Source organism: Neopelma chrysocephalum, unplaced genomic scaffold (genome assembly GCF_003984885.1).
Source record: "Neopelma chrysocephalum unplaced genomic scaffold, ASM398488v2 Primary Assembly neopelma1_71, whole genome shotgun sequence".
NCBI classification, from domain to species: domain Eukaryota; kingdom Metazoa; phylum Chordata; class Aves; order Passeriformes; family Pipridae; genus Neopelma; species Neopelma chrysocephalum.
Window position 1 is genome coordinate 3,699,565 of NW_020897731.1, and position 27,340 is coordinate 3,726,904.

Consider the following 27,340-nt stretch of genomic DNA (forward strand, 5'->3'; position numbering starts at 1 on the left):
GAAACCTCCTGCTACACATGATCTTCCCTATGCAATATATAAATCAAAAAATAATACTAACGTTGGTCAATGCCTCCAAACACAGCATTGGAAGGGCTATTTTTAGTGAAGGAAAAGATGGCAGCCATGCTACGTTGATTACTTTTTAAATTATTTTCCAGGTTTTCAATCCACTGACTGCTTTTTGATGTAGTCTAATGATACAGCTGCAGCTACTATGCATGTCACTGTCTTACAGAAAGATTCTCCTTGAATTATTTGGCCACTTGGTATGTAAAGTAGGTCATTTTGTCAGAATACAGAGAACAGCCCAGCCTTTGAATACATTTAATTCCTTATGACTTGCCTTTATCACCTCTATGGAACTTAGACTATGCAATAATTCAATTATATTCTTGGGTTAGCCTCTAAGATGTGGTGAACTGCAGATGCTGGTTCCTAAAAATCTCCTTATGACAAAAGAACAGCTACAGGCTCCCTCAGCAACCTTTTAAGTTATTTGTTACCATGGCAAGGTTTCTTCTTAAAAGTATCCCAGTGCATCCTGTGTGCAGATCAACAAACCAATAAGGCACTTAACTGCATGCATCCAAGTTCCACAGACTAAGGCTGAGATCTATAAAATAGTGATTAACTGGGGCTGAGTGACAAATGTTGGCGGCTTATTGTGGTGCTTAAAGCTGCTCTGGACTCCAGGAACTTGCCCTGCTCCCACTCTAAGGAGAATTCAGCTGCTTGGGATGGAACATGGCATAGTCAGGCAAGCTATCCTTGCTTCTATTTTGGATACAGAAGGCTGCAATATGTGCAGTTCAGTACCTGCTACACACTCACTGGGCTTGCTCCACAGCATCAGTGGGGCAGACAGTGTGAAGAAGGAACGTCCTAAGGTAACCCTGTTCAATTTGGGCAATCACACTCACCTGCCCACCCTGAAATGTGCTCTGTATGCACCAGCAGGCAGTTTATTTTTCTTTCAAAATAAATAACACTCTTACAGCAGAAGCATCGATTTTAATGGCATTTAAACATCTAAATGCATCTGAAGATCCAGGCCAGAGAAAACTGACAGCTTCTATTCCCTATTGACATATATGACATAAAGGATAAAATCGTACAGGGCTGCATTTGAGTTAGTAGCGGTAGTACAATAAAGATACATCTATTAAGGCAGGGAAAATGAGCAATTGAATCAGAGAGGCTTGCACTCACACAGGATGCATTGATCCAGCATTTGAAGTGCCTCCATTAGTAGGCTTCAAACAGAGTTTCAAACCTCCAACTTAAAAGCACTTGGGAGTAAGAGAATTTGTCTCCTATGTCATGTTTAATGATGATCAACACTAGCAAATACACACGCAGCAAAGCGGCCATAGCTCAAAAAAGGTGTGGTGAAAAACCAAGCCAGTCCAGGCCACCCACTGCTGAACCCTCTGCAGGGTTCAGAATTTCCCAGCTATGTCAGCGCCAACCATTGCTACATCCAGTCGATCCACCATGACCTGGGACTAAATGTGATGGGAGAAAGAAGCATAAATCAATAACAACTCTCAGAAAATATATCTGCCCGGTAGTGGTTCTGCGGGTGTGGGCTGCCACTGCAATCTTTGGGTCCAAACAAACATTTTATGTAATAAAGCAACATGAACCATCCACTACGTTACTTAAAACTTTAGAAAAGCAAGTATGTTACTAACAAAATCACATGCTTTAGAAAACCCTGTTGATTTGGCATCAAACAAACCACCAGCTATGTTAGGGCTCCCTTATTTCTTAGGTATCCATGGTGTACCCTCAGTGCAAAGTTATTGCTGCGGGTTAGTACTAATACTCCGTGCTGTGTGTAAAATGAACCTTGGAAAAGTCAGTAAAACCCTTTCGAAGTAAGATTACTGGTTTAGCGTGGAAATTAGCGTTTGTTTTCAATTATCTCGCAAAGCTTCTGCAAGCCGGGTACATCTTCCATTACCCCCAAAAGCAACACAGCCTGGTGCACGAAGCGATAGCTGTGAGAGGCAACTTCTGGGTCACCTATGACAGAGATACAGGCCAGTGGGGCAACACTCAGAACGCGTCAACACTTACACCGGCCTCCTTTTTGAGTCAGCCCGTTTGTTTTAAAACGAATAGTAAAACTCTTTCCAGCGGAGGTGTGTCAAGAATTACCGGGCTCCCCACGTACCGAGGCACTCCCCAGGGCACCGGGCGCAGCCCGGGCAGCCCCACCCGTCCCATGCAGCGGGCAGAGCCGGCCGGCAGCGCCTCCCGCCCTTCAAACCTTCACAGACCACTCCTGATCCTCCCAAGGCGTTCGCCCCGACTCCGGCCCGCGTCCCCTCCCGCGGGCCCCGCGTACCTGTGCCCGCCGGCGCGGCCCGAGCGCGCAGCGGCAGAGCAGGGCGGCGGTGGCGGCGCCCAGCAGCAGCCCCAGCAGCACGGCGGGGGCCAGCAGGGCGGGCAGCGCCGGCAGCGAGCCCGCCCAGAACTGCAGCCCCACGGACCGCAGGCAGCCCCCGGCCGCCGCCATAGCACCGCGCCCGGCCCGGCCCGCAGCGGGGCGAGGGGAGGTCCCGCCGCTCGGGGCCCTCCACCGCCCGCCCCCCGCCTTCGCCGCGGTGGGAGGAGACCGATGGCGGGTGGATGCGGCGGCTGAGGCCCGGCCTGGCTCGGGGGCAGCGCCTGGGAAGTGTCCGCGGCCAGGGTCCGTCCGCCGCCATGCGGTGGCCGCTGGCCGGGTTGCTGCTGGCGCTGCTCCCCGGCGGCCCCTCAGCGCCCGCTCAGCCCCTGGCAGCGGCCGCCGGGCGGGGCCCGCGCTGGGAGCCCCGCGGTCGGACGGCGGTAAGCGCTGTGCCCGCGCTGTGCCTGCGGGCGGCGGAGCGGCCCCTTGGCGGGGAGGGAACGCGGGCCCCGGGAAGGGGAGGCCCTGTGTAAGGGCACGCCGAGGGTGTGCTCGGGGAACGTGTCCCGGCGGAGCAGCGGCCGCTTCCCGAACACTTGGGCTGAGGGCAGCGGCCCGAAAAGCTGTCTGGAGTCGGCCTGGTGGGGCAGCCTCATTACGAGAAAGACAAGGAGCTGCTGGAGAAGGTCCAGCGGAGGGCCACAAACATGAGTAGGGGGCTGGAGCATCTCTCTTACCAGGAGAGACTGCGGGAGCTGGGCCTGCAAAGAAGAGAAGACTGAAAGGGAGTCGTATTATTTCATGTAAACACCTCAAAGGCGAGTGCCAAGAGGATGGTGCCAGACTCTTTCTGGAGGTGCCCAGCGATAGGACGAGGAGCAATGGCCACAAACTAAAACACGAGAAGTTTCACCTCAATATGAGGAAGAACTTCTTTACATTGAGGGTGGCAGAGCACTGGAACAGACTGCCCAGGGAGGTCTTGGAGTCTCTCTGGAGACATTCCAAACCCACCTGGTGTAACCTGCTCTAGGTGACTCTGCCTTGGCAGGGGGGTTGGACTGGATGATCTCCAGAGGTCCATTCCAACCCTAACAGTTCTGTCATTCTGTAATTCTGAGCAGAGGCGCTTGGTGTTTATGTAGTCACAGCACTCCTGCCCACTAGTATCATCTCCCTATGAGGAGGGCCACTAGCTTTTAGGGTGCGGCTTCTATGTGTCATTCTTTCTCCTTACCTGGTTTATGTTTGTCAAGCCATCTCAAAACATGTCAACATAGTTTTCTTTTGCCCATGTGGAGAATACCTGAACCTGTGCACAGTGGGGGGGTAGAGAGAGTCAAAATGATAGTCTGTGATGAGATTACAGAAAGACTAATCAACAGGAAGTAGTATTGCAGGAAAATGAAAACAAACAATATGCAAACTTATTCTACCAGAAGAATAAATTAATGTAGAACTTGAGAATATGCCTGCTCACAGTATTACTGCATTAAATTAATTACTTTTGAAGCATGATCTGGCCCATGGAATTGGCACTGTTTGCCCATGCGGAGCCCCTCATGGTGCCCTCTGGTTTTATGGACACACTCGTAACAGAGTGGAAAACTTGTGCTGAATACCCAGGCTATATTTTCCAGTGCAGGCTTCTGAGAACTGAATGACAGATATGACAGAAGGGAAAACAAGGAGTGCTCTTATGTGATTTGTAGTTGATGCACGTGGACATACAAACACCATAGATTTTTGTGCTTCAGCTGTTGTAAAACCACACAGGAATGAATGCCTGGAGCCTGTGGAACTCGGGAGCCATTTGTGCACTGATTTCCTAGGAAGTAGGAAATAAAGCTTGTCAGCTAGAAAGCCACATTTTCTGCGTGTCTTTATGCATGCTTAGACAACTGTCTGCTTTTGTTACAGGCTCATTTACAATGTAACTGTTGATACTTAACACATTCCTATACTGACATAATGCATAAGAATAATATTTGGTATTTATATTTAGAAACAAGATTTCATTTAATGTAAAAGACCGTTGTATTGGTGTTTTATATTTTCATCAGTGTTTTAAACTGATGTCATTACATCACTTCAATGTACTGATACACATTTTCTTAATGCAGATAGAGCTCTAGACTGCTCTAGAAATATCTGGCAAAGGTTGATTCCCTTTTTCTGTTCCGCGTATCTGTATGCATATATGGAAATGTATATGTATAGATATGTATCTATCCACCACACAATTTTTTGTTTAAGCTTGCCACTGGAGTTTCCTGCTCTTTCTGTGCTCTTGAGATGCTTGGCTGCTAAAATTCATGGGCATACAGACTGTTTAACCAATGAAAAGAAATCAATAATGGCATTAGAGAACTTTACCATAACTCAACTTGTGTACAAGAATTCTGGAGAACAGTATAAGGTACTTGGAAATAACCTCTAGTGAAAAGTGCCTGGAATCTCCTAGAGCTGAGTCCTGGAACTGCTCAGAGTGTCCTGCACGTACCTCCCCAGGTTTGTTTCCGTGTCTCTTTCTCCTCTGCAAGAGTTGCCTCTGATCCGGGACATGTTTTCCATAGCAGTGTCCACTTAAAACCCCGGGCTCCTGGTACATCCAAATTTGTGAGATGTCTTGCATTTTCTGTTATGTTGAAAGCAATGCCCTTTGTGAAGTGAGAAATGTTTTCATACCAGGTTAACTAAAGTTACAGCTCTAGCAATAAGCAAATTGATGGTTTCCCTGAGCAGCCAAAAAAGGCAATTGCCCCTTACTTGCTGTAGTGTAACAGTGGTGTTGACACAAGTCAGTACGTAACACTACTCTCATGCAGTGCTTGGTAGCAAACAGAAACAGCAAGTGCGGGTCACGTCACTTGGCAGAGTTAGGTCTTTGCTAATCAGCTGACATTCCAAACTTTGTATTATCTCCTGCAAGGAAGCACTTTTGTTAAATGAAAACTTGCTTGTATGACTACTACATCTTGATCAAAACACTGGGCAGTAAGAATCCTTATAAGCCCCAGTTTCTTTTACTGACGTTTTAGAGCTGTGGTTTCTGTGGCCATCTCTGCGGTCCAGGCACAGGCAGGAGGCTGGCACAGATTGCCTCGTGAGCTGTGGTTTTTAGCGTGTGGTCCCTTTGAAAGGCTCTGTCTAGTGCTGCAGAGGAAAAATGAGTGTAATGTCAGTAGACTTGATCATCTAATATGGACACATTCCTGCTGACTCCTAGTGATCAGATTTCCTCAAATATGCCTTTGAAAATGGCAAAGAAAGATTATTTAATAAGAGCAAGCTAATAGCAAACCCTTGGGCTCCACTGAAGTGCAGAGGCTCAGCCTGATAATATGACGTGTAAGTACAATTTGAGCCCTGAGTGGGCATAACCACACTGGGCAGCAGAGCCTCGTACTGCTTTACAAGCTGTGGGAGACCTCTCCAGCCGAGTTGTGTCTCTTTTGGTAGTTAATTTCATGAAACACAAGGCTTTGTGAGATAGGGTTCTGTGTAACTGTGAAGCATAAATTGAGCATAAAAGTTTAATAATAGACATTTATGAAAAGAGTTATTTTTTATAATTGCTCTCTTCTAGGTTGTTAAAGATAATCTGTGGCTTCAGAAACAAATGGGATGCCTAGGAATGGCAGGTATGTAACTGTTTCATCTCTCTTTTCAGCATTGTGGGAGTCCCAGGACTCACAGGGCATGGGTGTGAAAGTGAGCAGGGGACTGGAACTGTGCCCTGATGGCCTGCTGTCATCAGTGGGACTCTTGATCTTGAGCCACAGAGGAGTGTTTGCTCAGAAGTTAGGAAGAAAGGTGCTCTAGGTTCCCTATACAACTGATCTAGGATAAAGCCCCTGTGAGAAGACCTTAGTTCTTACCCTGCTCTGAATAATTTTCGGGAGGAGCCATTTTTCCTCTTGGAACATAATGATGTAGGGGAGCACCCTGTGATGTCCAACATTCCCTGGGTTGTGAAAAACCCATATTACTTAAAGCTGATTGAGACCTTGTTCCCTTTCAGAAGCAAACTTAACCTTTGTGCATTTACTAACACTGTTGCTATACCTACTTTTGAAGCTGTTTTCAAAGACCTCTGCAATTACAATAACTAATACACTTTGTCCTTGACCAAGTTGTTAAAGTCTTATTGACATAATGGGGCTAGAAGTATTGCTACGATGCTAATACTCTTTACAGTGGATATCAAGTATTTTTGTCAGTGATCTCAGGTACATTGAGCATCTCCAGTAGTGGTTACCTAATCTGATTGAAATAGGGTGCTCTATAACTTAGAGAAGTCCCTTACAGCTTGGAGTAGCTTCATCTGAGGGCTGACTGCCACAGGCTCTTTGTGTAAATTTGAAAAAATCAGTTAGTTTCTCTGAGTCTCTGGTCTTTCTTTTCTTCATATGTGTATTATAAATAGAGCTCCACCTCACTCAGATGTGGTAGAGGTGAGCACCCTGATACATCCTCATATAGCACATTAATGTCTGAAATAAACCTCCTCATCACCACAGTTCCCCAAGAGATGATTTCATGACATGTATTTGCCAAGAAATTACACAAGAATTAGAGGCAGTCATCTAGTGAGATACCTCTAATTTCTTTGCCCTGTGCCATGGCTAATTCACAAATGAGTTTATTAATTTAAACACGAAAGCAGATAATTCAGATTTGCTGAGCTTTCTTGTTGTTTTTTTTTTCTCCAGTATTTATTCAGTGTCATCTTTGCTGTGTGCATCTTGCTTTCTGATGGGTTGCAAATCATGCATGTACCATCCACTGAGAGATGCAATGTGTGCAGTTTTAAATGTCAGAAAAACCTTTTGACACTAAAGAAAAAGTTGAGGATTTTGACACGCAGTACCTTTTTGTTAGTGGTTAAAATAGTGTGGCCAGCAGGACTAGGGAAGTGGCGTCCCTTTGAACTGGACACTGGTGGGGCTACACCTGGAATCCTGTCTTCAGTTTTGGGCCCCTCACAACAAGAAAGACATTGAGGTGCTGGAGCATGTCCAGAGAAAGGCAACGAAGCTGGTGAAGGGTCTAGAGAGTGAGTCTTATGAGGAGTGATTGAGGGATCTGGAGAAAAGGAGCCTGAGGGGGGACCTTATCGCTCCCTACAAATGCCTGAAAGGAGGTTGTCAAGCATTGGAAAAGGCTGCTCAGGGAAGTGGTTGAGTGCCATCCCTGGAGGTATTTAAAAGATGTGCAGATGTGGCACTTAGGGATGTGGTTTAGTGGTGGACTTGACAGTCCTAGGTTTATGATTTTCCATGTAGGTCTTTTCCAACCTAAACGATTCTATGATTTTATGAAACTAGCATTTTGTTAGTAGCTAAATATATATGTTAAATGAGAGGTTGCTATAAACACTGAATTATATGCTTGATTTTATAATGGAGAATTTTCCCATTCATAAACATGATTTTTTAACATATTTAAAGCTAAGTTTCTAGTGATTTACCTAGTCAGAGTTCTAGACTCTACTTTTTACTGAAGAAGTTCTCGATGAAAGCAGAGAGATGGGAACTTCTGCATAAAACCTTTGTCACTGAAACTGGCAGTGTGCTGAAGTGTGAAATGGTTTGTGACAGCACACTGATCTCAATGTTACTGTTGGAAGCTTCTTCGAGTTGTTTCTGGATGAGAAAAGCAATCCCAGAATATTCCCGTGATGGGGGAACACAATGGATTTTTGAGAGTTATGTTTGAGTTTGCTCTGACTTATTCAAAACAGTCCTGGAAAGTAGATTTGTTTTATCTTGTTGATGCCAGTAGTTCCTTTGACATTGTAACAAGAAAAGCTAATGGCAACATTCAAAACTGAAATCCAGTAAATTGCTACCTTTTCTTGCTCATTGTTGTGTGTAATTGAAAGGACTTCAAATTGGATCTTATATCCTGGATGGTTTTCAAGATAGGAGTAATTTAGAACAACAACCAAAAAATACCGTAAGCAAGTATATTTAACTCCTTCTCCACTGAAATAAAGCAAGGTTGTTCAGAGCTTTGCTGATAATTTGTGGTGTTGGAAAGCAAATGAGACTGTGGAATCTGAATTGAAATATGCAGCCCTTGAGAGCTATGAATTAGAATTAATGTCTTAGTTATATTGCTTTTTTTCCTCTGAGTGTCAGGTAGTTTTTAATTCTGAATCTGACATTTCACAAACTGTCAGAATCTTCACTGTTTTACTGTAATTTGGCAGATTAGGATGGGCCGTAAAGGTACCAGGAGTCTTAAGGACATAATGGAGTCTTTGCTGCAAACCTATTGTAAGACTATTTTAATTTTCCATCGTATCATCCTATTTAATTGCCATAGCCAAGAATAACCTTCACCTTAACTTCTATCATGATGTTATACCTACCCTTCTAATGACAGGCTGTCTGTGCCACAAACATGTTAAGGACTCAGCCTGTTTAGTTCAGTGTTAAAGGCTTGTGTTGTGACAGGTCCGTGTCCTTACACAGAACTAGTTTCATAGTGAAGGACAGTATAGTGACCACAAACAATTTATTTTCTTAGACACCCATCCTTCTACCATTGGTCTGTGTGAACACAGACACACTGTTGCTGCATTGTCCATGCAGTAGGTGTGTTCTGTACTAGGTTTGATCCTCAGTATTTGCACTCCCTGAGCACCAAGCAAGTGCAGTGAGAGCTGGCATTGGGGAGCTCTCCTTCCCAGGCCTATTGCCTGTGCCTTGAGTGTGGTGGCTGGATGCCCAAAATAGCAAGAGGTCACCACCCAAAGCAATAGTGCACAAAGCTGGAGTAGCAAATAACTACTTAGGGAGAACAGCAAAGAAAATTGAACATTAAATAGCAGGGACTGTTGTGATCAACTATGCATTTGTCATTTCACATGGTGGTGGCACTGTGCATATGTGGGACTGAATGAATGCTACAGTAACATGAGTGGTAAAGTGTTACACCAACCTTCCAGCTGTTTCATCTATATTAATATTTATTTTCATGTTTTCATTTTGTAATTCAATACAAAGTTGACCCAGCAGTACTAGTAATTAGCTAGGAATATGCAGTTTAAGACAGGGTTCTGGCATATCTGTTTATATTGGGTTTATGTAGGATTAAATCATGGGAAAACATTTTACTAATGTGCTAATTAAAAGAAAGATAAAATATTTAACAACTTGATAGTACATTGTAAAAATGTGGAATTTTTAATTAAGAAAAACAAAACAAAGAAAATTTCTTCTTAAAGGTGGTAATATTGTCTCACATCTCAAAAGAAAGTGAAACTAATGCCTTTCTTTGATGAACTTTTTCACTTGGCATCTTTGGAGATGTTTGCAGGAAAGTCTCAGGTTGAGCCTCATGCTCTGCTAGTTTGCTTGCTGGGAAATGTTTTGGCCTGAGGCATTGTAGTCTGGGAATGCCTGTGGGAGCTTGGCAAGCCCAGCTGAAAGGGGGCTGTTTGGGCTGTGTGTAAAGCTGAAACTGTTCCCCTGCTTTGCAGTTTTTCTTTCTAAAAGGAGTAGGAATAGTTTCCATTTAGAAACTAATGAAAGTGAAGACCATGCAGCCCTGCTAATGGCTTTTCTGAAAACAGCCAGGAAAGTGGCAAAGATTGAAGCTGTAAGAAGAAAAGAATGGAAGGAACAAGGAGACCTCAGAGTCACTGTCAGAATTGGGATGCACTTCTGAAGGGGCACTGACAATGGAACCATGGAAACTATTTGCACTTCTGAGCAGTGTGGTATCCAAAAAACAGCTCATTGCTTCTTAGTCAAGTGTTAGGATTTTCCAAGCTCAGATGAATTATTTGTTAAAAAAAAAAACAAACAACAAAAAATCCAGAACAGAAATCTAGAGTATATGTGAAAACCACAGAATGTTTTTTGCCTTTACTGTCCTTTCTCAGATATTCAGTGCCAGTTTTTCAAGAGTCATCAGCCATTTACAATCCATCTAGGAACTTGCCTGAAAAGATGCAGCAGGTGAATTGGTAAATACAATTATATTTTCTTGGTGTTAAGAGTACGCAGCAAGTTATGTGAAAAAGCAGTTATGTTATTGTAGGTCAGCTGTTCTAGTGACACTTAAATATGGGGGGATCAGGAAAAAGTTATTTTATTTAACTGACAGGGAAACCAGGGTATTATAGACCATATTGTTAAAAATTAATAGGAAGGATGAGAAAAATTCTGGAGAAAGGCAGGGGCACATGTTGCTGTATGGACACGTGTCATACTGGTTAAATCTGTTTAAGCAAAATCTTCCACTGAGTGCTGGGAAAATACAAGTGGAATTGCAGAAACATCCTTGTCGTCATCATCAGTTGAGGCTGCTTAAGATAATGTTAAAACCCCACAAAATCCCCAGTCTCCAATTACTGATGATGGAGCAGCCAAATAACATGCCTGGAGACTTCTGCTGGGAGTTGGGTACATTATCTTGGAATTGTAAATGATGACAAAGCACAACTTGAAAACAAACTTATCTGTGTAATTAGTAACCCAGAGATTTATTCAGAGTCAAGGAACATGATCAGTTAATTAAATTGATTACTGTGGACTTGATACCCTCCAGAGGGGGAGTATCAGAATTTGCTGTCACATGAGAAGTGCAGTTGGGTGTGCTGATGGAGATGTTATACTACATAGGGCACAAGAACAAAAGATATTTTATGAAGCAATTACCCACTTCCTGTTGGCTGACTGCCCTAAGCCAAAATTCAGAAGAAAATGATCTGCTGGACAAGAAGCACTTTAAAGGTAGTGGTTGCTCAACCCAGTTCATATATTTTGTCATTTTGACTTCTAATTCATACAAAGCCCTACAAAGAATCTCCATGTCATTCAGGTTTTCTGTTTACTGTAAAGGAAAGTGCATTTCCTATAGTCTGGCAAGAACAAAAAAATTGTTGCTCCACCTTCATGGGAATGGGGTCGCAATAGCAATAATATGTGACACAGCACATAAAAAAATTTTCTTTTTCAGTGTTTGGAAATACCTATACAAACCTGCAAAGGGGCTTGATTCAGTAGTCAGAAACAGGTCTAGAGCCATTGGAGGTAGGATATGTTATGATACTTGGATCTACTAGAGAGTGCCATGGCCAGGTGGGCTCAGATTGGTAGCTAGCAGGTCTGTACTGCACTTATAATTCATCCCTGGTGTCATCGTGAGTGATTTGGGCTTTTGCTTAGTCTTGAAATAGAAGTATGCCATGCGTGACTATGCTGAAAAAGTTCCAATCCCAAATATACGCAGGCATTTGGTTTTGTAATTAGACATAGTCCTGTTCTCACCGAGTTTGCCATGTTATTTTTACAGTCCCTAAATTATACCAAGTCTGTTGCATTGTTTAACAGTGGTTGAAGTAAAACTTAGAGAAGTGAATTAAAACTGATCATAAAATATAAACACAACCTTTCCTGGCCCATATATCCACAATTTTGTCCAATATAAACTACTCCCTCCCAAATAAAAAACAAACTATTCCAGCGTGGGAAGACAGGCAGGCTCCCCAAGGTGCACTGTCCACCAGGGCTCTGTGAGCAACAGGATTGCATCTCATTCGTTTTGTTAACGAAACTATTTTCAGTGATGCATGGGTATCAATGCCTTAATGGCTCCTTTTAAGGGTCCAATTCTGAACGCTCTGTGCATGCCTTTTCTGTTTGCAGCTAATAGTATTTCTCTATATTGTTCTTCCAACAAAGCAGGGGCTTTTCAAAAAAATGCTGCTTCTCATATTAATGAGATTTTAATGTCTTCAGCTTTTCATATTTCATTACTATATAGTAGTTTTTTAATAGAAAAAAGTAATTTGACAAAAATATTTGCTTTTCAATGAGAGTTTTTGTTCATGTTAATATATATTGCTGATTATTAAAATATAAGATTTAAAAATAAGTAATAAATGAAAATGATTACGTAAACAGTAAAAAAGTGTCTTCTGTAAATATAGACAGATAGCTATAATTTTGAAATCTTCATGATGTTTTTATCTTAATTCAGCAGCTTTACCTTTTGACAATTTATCATATTAAATTATCAATTTTTGGTATGAGCTCCTTTTATTGATGTCCAGGGTGCTTTTACTTTAGTAGATCAAAGTGATATGATTTGAAAACTATGCCAGTTATTTTGTGTGATATCATTGACCAATTTTTCATAAAAATTTAAGAGTATAAGGTAGCATTTAAATTGCTGATTACTAAATTGAGGAGCATTTGATTTGATGACACTTCAACTGAAATGTACTTCTCAACAGAGAAGTATTTCAGTTCTGAATATGTATTGGCATAGTCAATGCTTAATTGGCAGACTGTATCTTTGAAGCAGAACACCTTTAGCACTGAGGCCTCTCACGTTGTAGAATGTTTCAATTATTTACGCTTTGCTGAAAATTTCTTTGTATTGAAAATATTAAGAGTTGATTTAAGTCTGAAACCTTTTGATTCATGCATTAGACACTTTACATTTAAATGGCAAGGAGTTTTCTGTGGGGTATATGGGTGTTCCCATGACAGAAAAGAGTTTTGTTTTAGCTCCTGCTGGATTTTGTGGGGCAAATCCCATCTGTTTCCTGTCTAGCCTCAGTCTCTGTTGTCTCTAATGATTTTGAGTGCTTTAAGTGCTGGTCACTGCATGCACAGAGTCAGGTATCATGAACCCCATCCCTGGCTGGAATCTGCACCAAAGTGGCTGCTGCACAGGAGCCAGCTTTAGCTCTAATGCTGAGTGTTGCCTTGGTTTTCATCAGGGCCCTTCCCTCTGGCCATGTGGGCAAACAAAGCCCCTCACCAGCCCTTGACTTCTGCGGCCTCGGACAACCAGTGGAGCCATTCGCTGTTTGCCTTGGTACCCTCATGGACAAAGAAGATTTTGTTCAAACGGGAGTCTGATCTTAACCACCAGCTGGTCAGTAAAAGATGGTTTGCCACTTTTAATATTTGTAAAAACGAGCAATCCTATAAAAAGTGAATGTTGTTGCGAATTTGCTATCCAATTAGTGTATTTCTGATTCTGTCTTGGGTGATTATGTTCCTTTGAGATGACCCCAGCAACACCAACTAGTTGTGAGACTTCCAAAGAATTACTGTGACAGACACAGCTATGTAATTACTGCATAAATTCTGATAGACACTTGGTAAATTAAAAGGGTCTGTATAGTCTGAGGAAAAGTTTGTGCATAGTGTATTTTGTTAGGGAATTTTTGAATTTGATAGCCAAAAGATGAATATATCAATTAATATTCTAGTAATTACTTGTGGGAATAAGTAGTTCCTAAAAATGTGGACTAGAAAAAAAGATAACTGTTGCAATAAAAAACCTCTTAAATTTGAAGGCGATTGGTACCTTTAAATTTGTTAAAAATAATTTCATTATATACATAATTTAACTTGTGCTGCAGAATTATAGTAGTTTCATACACTGTTTAGACTTTTCCACTCTCTCCATAGCCTGAAGATGTTTCCAATATATCAGTGTCTTCTGAATTTGGAATAACCCTTCAGAAATGTGGTATGGTAAGTTTTCTTACATTTATCTTGTTAATTTTGTAAGAAGTTTGTACCCAAATGTCCTTTAAAAAGTATAAACTGAATTGTGCCCATGCTGAGTATTTGGCAGTGTGTGCATTTTGATGGTTAAGAAGGTCACAGTTTTGTAAGAGGCACAGTTTTGCAATGCTGATTCAAAATAGAAGTCAGTGAAATCTCTCAGGCTTTAAGGGATTTTAGATTGTGCTCAAAGCAAAAACCTCACTGTCAATTTATAAAAGTGTAAATGGACAAATCCCAATGAACTCTAGAATAATCAGCCACAAGGCTGGGTAGAGATCGAGACAGAGACAAATTTTACAGGATGAGATAACCTTCTGAGATACTCTCCTGGCCCAACCCTGGGTGCCCTACCTGTGTCAAGTATGGACTTCTTTTGAAAGATGAGGCACTGAGCCCTGTGATGCCCGTTGTGTCTTTGAGCATCCACCACCCGGCCATAGAAAAGCCATTGTGTCATAGTCTGCCTGTTCAGTGGGACTCACCTATAGCACAGTATTTAATGAAAAAAAAGTTTTATTTGACTCATGTAAATGCTTAAGAAGAGCAAAGACCTCCTTGCTATAAGAAGCTTTTTAACCTTCCATTTTATTTTCACTTTATGTGGCATAAGTTGAAAGATGTACCTCGACTGTTACTTTTCCTTTCTTTTTTTTTTCCCTTTTTTTTTACACTGCATAAAGCAAGTCTGAATTTTTGTAATTATTGGCAATTCATCTTATCTATCCCTTGGAGAGAGAAAGTGCATCCAATTTTAAGATCAATCTGAATTCAGCCACAGAGGTGCTGCATATGAGGGTAGAGGATTCAGTAACCAGTACAGAAGAGGTGTTATTATAACCTGCACCCGATCATTTGCATAGAGAAGAATGAATATGCATCACATCTCATGGCACTAATTACCTATAATGTTGTTATTGAAATGGCAGCATAACATAATTAATGAGGCTGAATAGTGAGCAGTAACAGAATATTCTGCTCTTCTGGCTGTAGATTCCCAATTTTTATACCAGAAAAACAGTTTGAGACAGTTGCATGTTGTTTCTTTCTGCTGTTCACAGCACAGCCTTACACAGGCTCATGAAAAATTACAAAATCCTGCTGTACAAAATCAAAGGTCATCTCTTGTAGATGCTGGGATTAGCAGAAAATATTTTTGCAGTGCTATTAGCTGTAAATTACTGAAAATGATATAATTATATGTGATTGTCTTCCACCTTCAACTGCAGTTCATTTTATTTTCCTTGGCTTACCTTGTCATCTACTTCAATCCTAATTCATCTGAACAGATGCTTTCATGCTAAGAGACAGAGTGGCTTATGCTGGTGTTTAGCTGTTTTAGATGGAAAAAAGTGAATTTTGCACATTTTCCTCCTTCTACCATGAGTGGCTTCTCAGAGCATGGAGGTGTCATATATTTGTCTTGGAGTCAGGATTTTTCCAATGTCTTATTCCAGAAATACCCTTATTGAAACCGTGATGTTTAAATTTTACCTATGCTTCCAGCACCCACTCTCTTCCTTCTTTTCAGAAATGTGCTTCTTTAAGAGCTTCATGCCATAGTATGACATGAACTTTTCTGTAATGGTACTTCACAATGACAATAATCTTCAACAGAGCTCAAGTAAATCTTTAAATTTAATTTTTTGTCTTTTAACACTTTTACCTATCTCGTTTTGCAATCTCATAAGCATTTGTGCATTGAAGATTATCAATTACTCTATAATCCTTTTTCCCCCCTCCTTTTCTGTTTCTAGTTTGTTCATCTGACTTATTCCTAACAGTTCAGAAACTAGGAGAGAGAGAAAATCTGCCCAAAATATATCACATTTTTAATATTGGATGATTTTAAGTCTCATAAATTTTGGGGTATAATTCATTATATATATACATATGAGATTGGTAATGGTGTCCTCACAAATATAAATAAGCTTATTTTTATATGTGCATGAATATATACATTTTTATACATTGTTTGCAGCATCTAGTACAATAAATAGTTGGGAGTTTTGCCACTTAAATAGCAAAATGCAACCTAAGCAATAATAATTTCATTAAACTGTTTCTTCTCATTGATTCATAAGTCATTCTAAAACTGTAATCTGGTTCTGTGCTGAATTAGTATGAAATGCAGAGATCAGGGGTGCACAGTGAAACTACATACGTCAAACCCTATGGCTGCCATGAACTCTGATGTGATTTCTGAACTCTATCACAATTCATATTTTGAGAACTCATTTCTGTGGGGACTGCTTTATTATTTTATATTTACTGGTCTCATTATACAGTGTAGACATTTCCTAAAAAGGAATATCTAAAATGAGAAAGGTTTGGCCTGAATCATAATTTCATCAGTTAAAGAAGTGTTAATTTAGTGTTATTATTAGAAGCCTCATAAATCATCATGGCTATACTATAGGTCACCATATTATGATAGGCCTCATAAAGATTTAGACAATTCTGGTTTAATACAAGTTATGGGGTATCGTGGTTTAACCTCAGTGGAGATGAAAATACCACTCAGTCGCTCGCTCACTGCCCCACCAGCAGAACTGAGGAGAGAATCGGAAGGGTAAGAGCTGGAAAACTCATGGGTTGAGTTTAGTAGGGAAAGCAAAAGCCACGCACACAAGTAAAGCAAAACAAAGAATTAATTCACTGCTTCCCATGGGTAGGCAGGTGTTCAGCCATCCCCAGGACAGCAGGGCCCCATCACACATAACAGTGACTTGGGAAGACAAACACCATCACTCCAAACATCCCTCATTGTTCCTTCTTCCCCCCAGTTTATATACTGAGCATGATGTCATATGGTCTGGAATATCTCTTTGGTCAGTTGGGGTCAGCTGTCCTGGCTGTGTCCCTTCCCAACTTCCCATGCACCCCCAACTTCCTTGCCAGTGTGGCAGTGTGGAATGCAGAAAAGGCCTTAGCTCTTTGTAAGCCCTGCTCAGCAATAATGAAAACATCCCTATATTATCAACCCTGTGTTCAGCACAAGTCCAAAACGTAGCCCCGTACCAGCCACTGTGAAGAAAATTAACTGTACCCCAGCTAAAACCAGCACATAGAAGAAGGCAATTTAGAAGGTGAGAGGTCAGTAAGCAACTGTGCTCAAAGTAATTTCATTTAGAGGGTATAATTGCTCAGTAAGACTTAAGGGCTTAATGGAATAAATAAATAAAATGACATGACTGCATGTTGCTTGAGATTGGTGATCAGCTTATGACCTTCACCGCTGACTGGAAGCAGAGCCATAAACTCCGAAGTCTACTGGTGGCTCCATCTGCCTTCACATGGGAAAGGCGAGTCAAGACAGATGGTGTCCTTCAGAGAGTGTGGTTGATGTGAAACAGAGACCAACACTGCATGGAGAGAATGAATTTGCAGTGAGGGCAGCTTGGAAAAGGAATATCCTCATGGTACAAAAGTTCAAAGTTAAGAATTTTTCAGACTGTGGTTATAAAGATATGATCCAGTTTTGTTGTATGAGGTATCATGGGGATACTTAGATTCTTGATTACCCTTCTGGTTCTGCATGAGCTGGGTTTCCAACTTCTGGCTTTCTGCCACTTTGTCTCCAAGCAACAGCTTGACATACCAAAGATTAAAATCTCTGCGGGAGTTTGAGATCAAACTGAGTGTAGTTTCATTTGCGGGTCACTCAGAATACCTTTAGAAAATAAGTTTCCATGTATAATGAAGTTTTATTTGTAATCAAGACTACAAATTTTGCTGTTAGGATGCACATAACAGCCGTTTTGCACCAGTAATACTAATATTTCCTGTTTTCAGGTGGATGTTGAGCATGACCCTCAAACTGCATACATTACACTTGTGATTAATAACACCAACACGTTGCTCTCAACAAACATTACAGATCTTATCCTCCTGGACAACATCACTGGTCTACGCATTCAAAAAACCAGTGGGAATAAGACCACAGATGGCATACAGATTTACAGGAAAAGATTCTTGCAAGGTAAGGAAATCTGCAGGGAAGTACCCCTGACTAAACATGTGGAAGAGCACCTGTTCAAATCAAAATATTTATTTATTTGTGGTGGTTTAAATTCTTTGATTATCAGTTAATAGAGGTGAAAAACTGGGAAAAGTTTTGAGCTGCAGTTTCCAATTCTGTTAACTCACATTTTGACTCCCACCTTTGAACTGCTTCCAATCTAACAGGCACAGAAGTGGGCCACTGTACTCTGTAAAAGTTGCTGCCATCAAAATGAAAGAGTTTTTTATGACTGTATTTGTTCATTTTGGATATTTTTAAAAGCTTCTGCACAAGCCATTTTAATAATATTTTGAGCCTTCTTTAGCCAAGTGTGGCAGGTCGGCTTGCTGAGATATTGAGGTGCATTGGAATTGCAAAGGGCCATGCAAGCCGGGAAGATGATTCATCAGAAATAAGGCAGCTCTTCTCAGTATCTGTTCTTTCCAAACTGAGCAAGTAATACAGAGCTAAACTTGTTCCAGTCTTGATGTTAGTCTGTTCCTGTGGTAGCAGTCGAATCAGTGCACATGCATAAAATTTTACCTTTCTTGGTTTCTTCATCTCCTTCTTCTTAAGCACAAGAACATCAAAAATTAGCAGCTTGCTTTTGAGGGTCATGATATTTCTCTTGGAGCTTCAGAAGAGTTCGCTGATACCTGTTTATGATTGAAGAATCTGTGGTTATGATAGTTTTATGGCAAAAGATTTCCAAATAGATAAGGGAAATGAGAAGACTTGGGGCTGCTGTCTGATTGCAAATGGATAGCCAGACTCCATTTTTAATAACAACAGTGTGAGTAGTGGTACTGATTACAGAGCTGGTCTTTTTGAAAATGTTACGGAATTGTTGGCTCTCAATAGAGATTCCCAAGAAAAAATGGCCCCTGAGAAAGAATGAAAAAATGGTCCCTGAGAAAGAATAAAAAAATGGCTTGCAGAGCTGATCTAGTAAGCTAAGTTGGAGCCATTATTTAATTTATTTATAATTACTGAATCTGGAACTGAAGCTAGCTTTTCCAGCCCATATACATTGTACAAATCAGCATCAAAAATAGTACAGGGGAAGAAAATCCAGCAGAACAGATTTCTGCATAGTTTGAGGTTTGGTCATTACTATGTTAATTCTGAAGTCAGCCCATACCTTGCCACTAGGGCTGGATAGAAGGGCTATGCCTACACTGGCCTATGTATTGTTGTGCTGAATGTTAGCCATAATAATTTTTTAGTACTCCAGTGCACCATGCATCAAAATTCAGCTGAAATCTGTCAGATTTCTCTTTGGTTTCAACAGGAGGAGAACCATCCAGTTAGTGGTTATAATGTAGGCTCTCTGTTTTATTATAAAAAATATTTGTAAATACTTCATGTTGAGTTTTAGTATCAAAAAATGATGCTTTTCAGCAGATTGCAGCATCATTTAATGCAGTTTCCAGATCCTGGGCCAAATTTGCTTGAGTTCTTCGAGGCAGCAGTTATTAAGGATGTTGCTGGGCTCAGCTGGCCAGAAACTCTCTACTCTGGGTGTGGGACATCTGCTGTGTCAGAAGGGAAAAGCTCCAGTGCTGTCTCAGGCCTTCCCCAGGAATCTTAGAGAAATTTTGCTCGGACAGCAAATCTATCCATATGCCTCCTCTCTGGACTATACTGGTGGGCTCTGGCTGCCTCCTCTGCTGAATTCCCTTGAAGTCAGTGTTCCAAGTTTATTGCAGCTTGGTTCCTAGGAGAGCACTTTTGCTGGCAAGGAAGGACAGTCTAAAAAGCTCCTCAAATGTTTTATTTATATTGAACTTTCTTTTCAAATTTGGCAAGCATCTGTAACTGCAGCTGAGCTCAGCTGGTACTCAGCTCTTCTGAGATTGACCCCATCTTCTTGCGTGAAAGAAGACATGCAACTGTACTGGGTTGTTTTCAAATCAGTTAGCTCCTGTTCTGTGTAAGAAAACGCAGACACAATTAGTTAGAGGCCACTACTGCACTGGCAGTTGTACCTCACCTGCTTAGTCTTTACGATTGGCTTTTTTTCTCTGGTTTAACAGGTGGAGAACACTTTGTAATCAACTACTCTGCACTTCTTGATGCAAAAGAAATGTGGGATGGCAGGATCTTGACACTGCCTGCAAAGCTAACTTTCAGGAGTTCATCACAGGTATTCCCTTCACAATTTTATTTTACTCTTCACAGTTTTTGTGTAAAAAGGGTGGTTCTTGTCTGCCTAATGAAATGAAGTTCTTAGTTGAAGTTCTGATTGTTTAGCATGAATCTATAAATATTTTGTGATATTTATAAATATAAAAATTTATAAACTTAAGGTATTCTTCACAACTTAGGAGGTCATAGACCTCCTTAAGTAAATTAGGTTTGTCTGTTGTCCTGTAGCTTTTTCCTACTTTTTATATTTCTTTCCAGTTTATCTATGTATCCTGGAAATAGGTGTCCTCCACATACTTATGTATCTATTCCTGTAGTCTATGAGAGATTGAAAGTTTTGGAGGAAAAAGGTCTCCAATGTGCATGAGAGTGGTACTAGAGTAGTAGAAAGGAAGACTTCAAACAGGGAACATAAGAGTAAAAACATAGGCACTGACTATGGCTCCTGTTCTGGGCATTTTCAGTCAACCCAGATTTTATAAGCACAGAAAAATGTAATACTGTGCACATTAGGATATGCCTCTGTGTGATGAGAAGGGGAGTGTATCCCACAGAGCAGCTGCTTCCATGTGTTACCCCTAAGTACACTGTATTTTCCTATCAGATTTATCTTAGCTTTATGCTTAATGATAAGTATAGCTTATCTTCTAAGGAGAGGCTTTTCTAGATACTCCAGGCTATTTGCCAGTGGATTCTGCTCTTCTTTTTCTTAATACAGGTAATTTTTTTATATCTCTCAGAATAAAACACATCTCGTATCGTTGACAGCATCATTCACCATAACTGAAGAAAAAAGGACCAAGGTAAAGCCTGTGATTTAGTATTATGTTGACTCTCCTGCTTATACTTCTGGACAATCTAAACTAAATCCTAGGAGCTAAGGAGGTACTGATGTACTTATGTCTCATCACTCAGCTATTGGCTATTAATCATACACAAGTTCAGTCTTCTCAGATTTTTAAGAGGAAGAAAAGAGGACTCAATATAAGGGGTCTTTTTTTGTCTTAAAACAGCAATATTTAATACAGAAAATCTAAAAATGCCATTATAGTCCTTGCCACGTTTTTTCATTTGAAGAATTGTACAGGCACAGAAAACTGCAGTGAGGAATGTGCTCACCTGCTCCTGTGCATAGCCACCATGAGAAAGCTTTTTGTCTTTACAAAAGGGTGAGATTATCCTCCACGTCTTGAGAAGAGGTTTCTGTATGATGCTGATACACAAGCCTGAGAAATAAAACTGCAGTAAGAGTGGCAAACAATGTTTGCCTTAAATTTTTTTGGAATATGTGGTGTATTTGGAGTTTGTGCACAGGGGCTTCTTGTTCCAATATTCTATTCTGCTGGGGATCTCTGCCTTCTCAGCTTCTATTATTGTAATAGATGTATTTCCAGACTTGGCTTTCTCATAATTGAAGATCAAGGGGTCATTCTGTTAAAATGAAAGCCATAATTAAATATGATATAAAGTAAAATTATACATAAGCTAGAAAATTCATTCTTGGATAAAGATCTAGTAATATTTAAAAGGATTGGACATTTTTATAGCTAAGAATTACCCATTGAATTGCCATAAATGTATCTTTTGGAAACTCTTATTCTTAAAGGTGTAAGCCATGCGTAGCTGACTGGCTTATAAAAATAGCTTCATGAATGGTTTTCTGTAAAGTTCAGTGTGAATTGATCTGCAGCAGTTGGTGATGTCTAAGCTAGGACTGTAAGGTACATTGGTCTCAGCCCACCATGGAAATTCCTGCAATCTGTTATGATACGTAACACGTAAAAACCTTTTTAGTGTGTTTGGTTTTTTTCCCAACTTGAACTTGATAGTTAGACCTCTAAAAGTTCTTGGGGACTATTCCATCGGTGGGTAAAGTTAGCTCAGCTGCATTTGAACTTAGTAAATGAACAGATTTTGTAATTAAAATGTGTGGTAAAGGTGTATGGAAAATATTGTAAATTTTTGAAAAATAAAGCTCAGAAATTATGGAACGTACCATGTTTCACATGCATAGTATTTGGCTTTGGGCTGTGGCCAAGCATAAGGTGTTTCAGAATGAAATCATTTTGTGCAAGGAAATTAGGATTAACTGAAAAAGGTGCGACATACTGTATTTCATTCATCTCTTCAGCTGTCAAAAATGCTCTCCATCTCAGATTTATTTATTAAAAATCACTATTTAGGCCTGTTCATGGCTATGTTAAAGCCAACACACATATGTGACTAAGTGGATACAAATTGTTGACTTTGGGGATGGAAAATAGAAGAATTAATTACGTGGTCAAGGGAGTGCCATGTTAGGTTGGTCCCGTCAGCTTTCACATGGTTTGCTTGCACACTTGGCTACTCTGTTGTTCTTTAAAGTTTTACAAACCCTGTGGATTTCTCTTCTGTGCTGCTTGAAGAAAGTAATTGGTTGCCTGTGACAAGGTAATTTTGTGGGTTATGAAAAAAATATGAGTGTTGCTTGTCTGAGTGTCTGTGCCAGATGTCTTCCTCTAGTGCTTCAGGGGCTGTGAGTACTGTGTGCCTCTGCCCTTGACTGGGTGGGTTTGATGCTGAATGGGAAGCTGTAGAGAAAAGGGCAAAGGGAAATTCTCCCATCTGAGCGTGTTGCGTGGGGTAGATGACAATTGCTTTGATCTGATTTTTGTGAGGCTTGCTTCCCTCAGAATCATGCAAAGCAGTCAGAGCACAGCAGTTTTTGAAAGAAACTTGGGCCTGTAATGCCTCTTCCCACTATTAGAATGGCTTTAGAAGTTAGCTTAGGGAATAGCTTTTGAGGCTTACTGGTGTGTCAGTGGTCTGAAGGTTGACCTGCGGGGCCAACACTGGTCCTGCCTTGAGCAGGGACTCTGGCACCTGCCCTGCAGCTTCCTCTGTGGTGCTTTCAGATGGCATTAAGCACCAGCTATGTTCTCCTCCTGGGCTTTACAGCCCCCACAATGACATGGACTGTCCTTCTAGAGTCCATGTTCTTAAAGTATAAAAAAACCAAACCATATAAAGAAACTTAAGCATACTTCTGTCAGTTAGAGCAATTTTTGATTCTAAGTGTACAAGTGAATCTTCTTGGAGCTGTGAAATAGTAGGCTGTATTAATGTTTGATGATCTTGATACTGACATCATTGCCTAATTCAACTAAAAACATGTTGAAATCAATAAGTGCTGAGCAGCTGTACCAGCTTTGAAAAGCTGAACCTGTGAAACAAAGTCTGACATGAAGCAGTTCCTGTCAGTTAGAGATATGATAGATTATCAGTGTACAAAAACATCAGAGAAAGAAAAAATAGGCAGTAAAGGATAAAATTTGCTATTAAATTGGAATAAACCTTTCTCAAATTGTGGACCATATTTGATTATTGCTTCCTATGCAGAATTACCATTGACTCCATGGAATACTGTCAGATTTCTGCTCCAAGAGATGACCCACCCATCTTACAAGCAACATGTAAATTATTTACAGCTCCTAGCCCCAGCAGAATAATTGGGCTTTGGTGAAACATTATACTAATAGCTGTGCTATGTTTTTCATCCAAAGATCTCATAGAACTAAACAAACACTAAATTAACTTTTGCTACATGGAGCATGAAGTAAAAATTAATTTTTAATGCAATTCAATTTAAAGATTAAGTTAAGAGCTAAAGTAAAGGCCTACAAAGTTGTTATCTGACTCACTGTTCCAGTGCTCCTGCTACTCTTTTCTGACTCCAGCTAATGCAGAAACTGCAAGGGTGGATATAGATTGGGTGGGTTTGTGAACTGCCAGTTACATGTTTATCGTGAACTCATATTGGTACTTTTTCCCTGTGGTCAGTTTTATTGAATCAAGAAATGGCCATTAATTAAAGGTAACCAGTATCTGACTGACTTTCAGAGCCTCTGAGCAACATCAAATGATATGAATTTTTACGATATGGTCTTTTAATTTCAGATTATGTACAGCCATGCCGTCACTGCTTCAGGGTTCTTCATCGCTTTTTTCATTTCCCTTGTATTGACATGTGCTGTTTTTCTCATCATTTACCGAACCCAAATATTAAAATGGAGTTTCTGTAGCAAAAACCAGGTAAGTCATACTGTCTATGAGGGTTTATTTAATTTTTTTCATCAATCATATCTGATGATATAACTTGCTAGCTAAGACAGATAGTCTGAAGAGTTTTTTAAGATAAATAAAAAGCCACCAAGTGGTGGATTTGCTTCACAGGTAATGTAGTCTCTACAACCTGTATTCTTTAGCACAATCAGATTTAGAGGTGAGTGTAAGAATGATAACCTGATCAAAACAACTGCTGTCAGTACTTGGATGTTAGTTCTAGATTGCAAGGAGATTACCCTTTGGTTATTACTTCCTTTCATTTCCTTTCCTTCTCTCCATCCCTCAAAATTAGAGGCACAGTGTCTCTGGGTTATAAACAGTTGCCAAGGGGGTAGACAACTTGTCTTGAGCATAGCAGAATTGGGTACAAATGTTTTTCTATTTTTATTATCAGGAATAGAGATTTGAATTTTGGTTTCTTAGTTCGTTGGATGTGCTTTAATCTCTTGAGTGATTAAGCAAAACAGGCGGGTTTGGAGATGGAGAATTTTCAGTGTTTTTTATCCAAGCTCTGCCAGTTTGGAGAAAGTATTTCAGTACATACTGGAATGGAGAGCAAAAATACAGAATCTGATAAATATTAATCAAGTTGGCCCAAATACAGCCCTTGCTTCTATTAATTACTTTTGTATTTATGTAAAGTAGAGCAACTTCAATGGGAGGAAGCTAGAGACCTCAGTCAGAACATTACCATGATGGGAGGAGTCCTCTAAGACAGGTGTGCTGAGAGGTTTGAACCCTCATCTGCCCAGACAGTGGTGGATCTCTCATCCCTCTGGACTGACCAGAGTAGCTCACAAATCGCTTGAAGCCTTATTTTCTGTGGTTGAAAATTACACCGTCAATGTTTTATTTATGATATGTCTGAAAAGTTAATCTCTTTAAATGAAAAGGATGTGACTTGCTTCATTTTACAGAAGAAACTGTGATAATGAAGTAGTAAAAAAGGTCCAGCTTGGTCCTAGCAGCAGATATTTATAGTGGGGTTTTTGTATAGTAATTTTATTAACCCTCGGTCTGAAGGGCATCTCTGCGAACTGAGTCACTTCTGTTATGCATAGGATTAGTTTTTCATGTTGTTCACTCATAACGCTGTAATCTTACAATATATAATTTGTGTATCACAGCAATTTTTAAAAAAATTAACCTAGGAAGTTCATAGTGGAAGGTAACTTCCTAGACAACTTTCACAAGTGTTCTGTGTTCTCCATTAGTTTCTTCACTTGTATTCCAGATCAGTTATACACTAAAAAAGATTAGCCTGAAACAAAAGTCGTATGTTTGATTTCAGATACATATCTGAATTGCACAACCTCTTCATACCCTCTCCAACTCTACAGTTTGATGATAAGTAGTAACCTTCTCACCCATAGATAAACTGCAACAAAACTAGATCAATTACTCGTTATAATTTTTTTTCCTACTTTCTCTCTTTTTGTTGTTTTTTTAGGAGATACAGCATGAACTCAGCCAAAATCACAAACTGGAACATTCTCAGTTTAATTCAGGTGATCTCTTCAGTGAAGATATAATTATGAATGACCAAATCATCGATATTCTGTCCTTTGAAGAACCTGGCAATATGCTTCAGGCTTTAGAAGAGTAAGAATTCACTGCTATTACATCATATTTATTACATTTATCATCAGTCAAATCTTTGATTTGATTATCTGCTCTTTATTGTTTTTTATAGTGTCTGTTTACACATATTACTGCAGTACCTTAGGCTTTTGAACTGAGTTAAACAACTATCTGTGGGAACTGAAAATTATTATATTCATATTGCTTCACCTGTATAAGTCACAACTCCATCTAGGCCTTAGACATGCGAGACTTCCAATCCAAATGAACATCCAGTTTTCTCTCTGGTTCCCTAAGTAAAGGGAAACCTTTCTGTGTACAAAGAAGTTGAAAGCTTGTGTTCTACTCTTGCTGAGCACATTCTGCTTTCAAACAGAATGCTTTTGTCCTAGAAAGGAGAGCCCCCTGTTCAGCAGCGTATTTTGGAAGTACCTGGAGTCTAAGGTGTGACAGTTTGCAGTGCTGCCAGAAAGATACCACATAGCTGTAATCGGTGGGACCACTTGGTAGAGCAGAGAAACTCTCTTGATATTGTTGAAAGGCCAGTCAGAGCTGTTTGACTTTAGCTGCTGTTGAAGATCATCTGTTCTTCAGCTGAATTTGATAAAAAGGTCTGATGTGAGGGCAAGTGGATGTTGTTTATTCAGTATTACCATTAGCTCCTGGTAAGTGTGTGAAAGGCAGTATTATGCAAATATAAAATCTGCAGAAGCTGAAAAGTTACAGGACTATGGATGTAATTTTTTTTCTTAAAGGGTAGCTAACAGCATTATTATTTCCTGTCTTTTCTTGATAATTGGGTACTTATCTCTCTAAATTGTACATTGGTCCTTGCTTTTATAACTGTATAGCAACTCAGGCTTTGAGAAGACTTATCCTGAAAATCATTATGTGAATATTAAGAAGAATAGGATCAAACATTTTTTAAATTCAGTTTAGTATTAATTTATTTCAGGGATAGTTAGGATCTGTCTAGGTTGAAAAAAAAAAAGCTGGACTATATTCAGATACATTATGGATTAGAAAGGTAAATATTCTCACAAACCTTTGGATAGGTTTATTTTTATAACAGAATTATTTCTAAACCTATAAAACAGGATTCATGTCTTAGGTATGTCCAGAAGCTAAAGTTTTTTAATATTCTTATGAAGCTTGTGCATATGTATCTTTCTTCCTTTTCTTTCCTCACAGTTTCTGTTTTCTTTACCTCTGAGTATGTAGAACATTGCCTTGAATAAAGTAGTTACCTATTAGCAAACACTCACTAACCTTCTTCACCTTCTGAGCTATCTTCTCCTTCTTCCAGGATGAGGATAGTAGATAGACCACAAAGGTATTCAGAGTTAAAATGATTCCTGCTGTGAAAGACGTTTGAAATGGTGATTTACATTATTGTGAATGGCTCAGATCAGCCTCTACCGGTCAGTAGTGGGTGCTTTCTAATTCTGTTTAGATTATCTCGTTTCATGTAGATTTAAACTGGACCTTTTGTTTCACTCACTGTTACACAGATGCACTTACTGCATTTTTATCTATTCTTTCCCCCTTTTTATTGGCACT

At 40.1% G+C, this 27,340-nt stretch overlaps 2 protein-coding genes across 11 annotated transcripts in view; one reads left to right on the forward strand and one right to left on the reverse strand.

The window, feature by feature from the left end:
- Positions 1 to 2,580, reverse strand: part of EVC (EvC ciliary complex subunit 1) — a 51,096-nt gene extending 48,516 nt beyond the window's left edge. For 2 of the 4 annotated variants that reach the window (XM_027686377.1, XM_027686376.1), the window contains exon 1: positions 2,357 to 2,580. In XM_027686377.1, the coding sequence (XP_027542178.1) occupies positions 2,357 to 2,527 (171 nt within the window). In that variant the 5' untranslated portion in view covers positions 2,528 to 2,580. The remainder of the gene's footprint in view (positions 1 to 2,356) is intronic. The other 2 variants (XM_027686378.1, XM_027686375.1) reach the window with 2 other exon arrangements.
- Positions 2,573 to 27,340, forward strand: part of EVC2 (EvC ciliary complex subunit 2) — a 72,090-nt gene continuing 47,322 nt past the window's right edge. For 3 of the 7 annotated variants that reach the window (XM_027686367.1, XM_027686369.1, XM_027686368.1), the window contains exons 1-9: positions 2,573 to 2,838; positions 5,988 to 6,042; positions 13,146 to 13,303; positions 13,846 to 13,911; positions 17,740 to 17,926; positions 19,984 to 20,093; positions 20,836 to 20,898; positions 24,032 to 24,166; positions 25,650 to 25,801. In XM_027686367.1, the coding sequence (XP_027542168.1) occupies positions 2,641 to 2,838; positions 5,988 to 6,042; positions 13,146 to 13,303; positions 13,846 to 13,911; positions 17,740 to 17,926; positions 19,984 to 20,093; positions 20,836 to 20,898; positions 24,032 to 24,166; positions 25,650 to 25,801 (1,124 nt within the window). In that variant the 5' untranslated portion in view covers positions 2,573 to 2,640. Of the gene's footprint in view, positions 2,839 to 5,987; positions 6,043 to 13,145; positions 13,304 to 13,845; positions 13,912 to 17,739; positions 17,927 to 19,983; positions 20,094 to 20,835; positions 20,899 to 24,031; positions 24,167 to 25,649; positions 25,802 to 27,340 lie in introns of those variants that run through there. The other 4 variants (XM_027686371.1, XM_027686370.1, XM_027686373.1 and 1 more) reach the window with 4 other exon arrangements.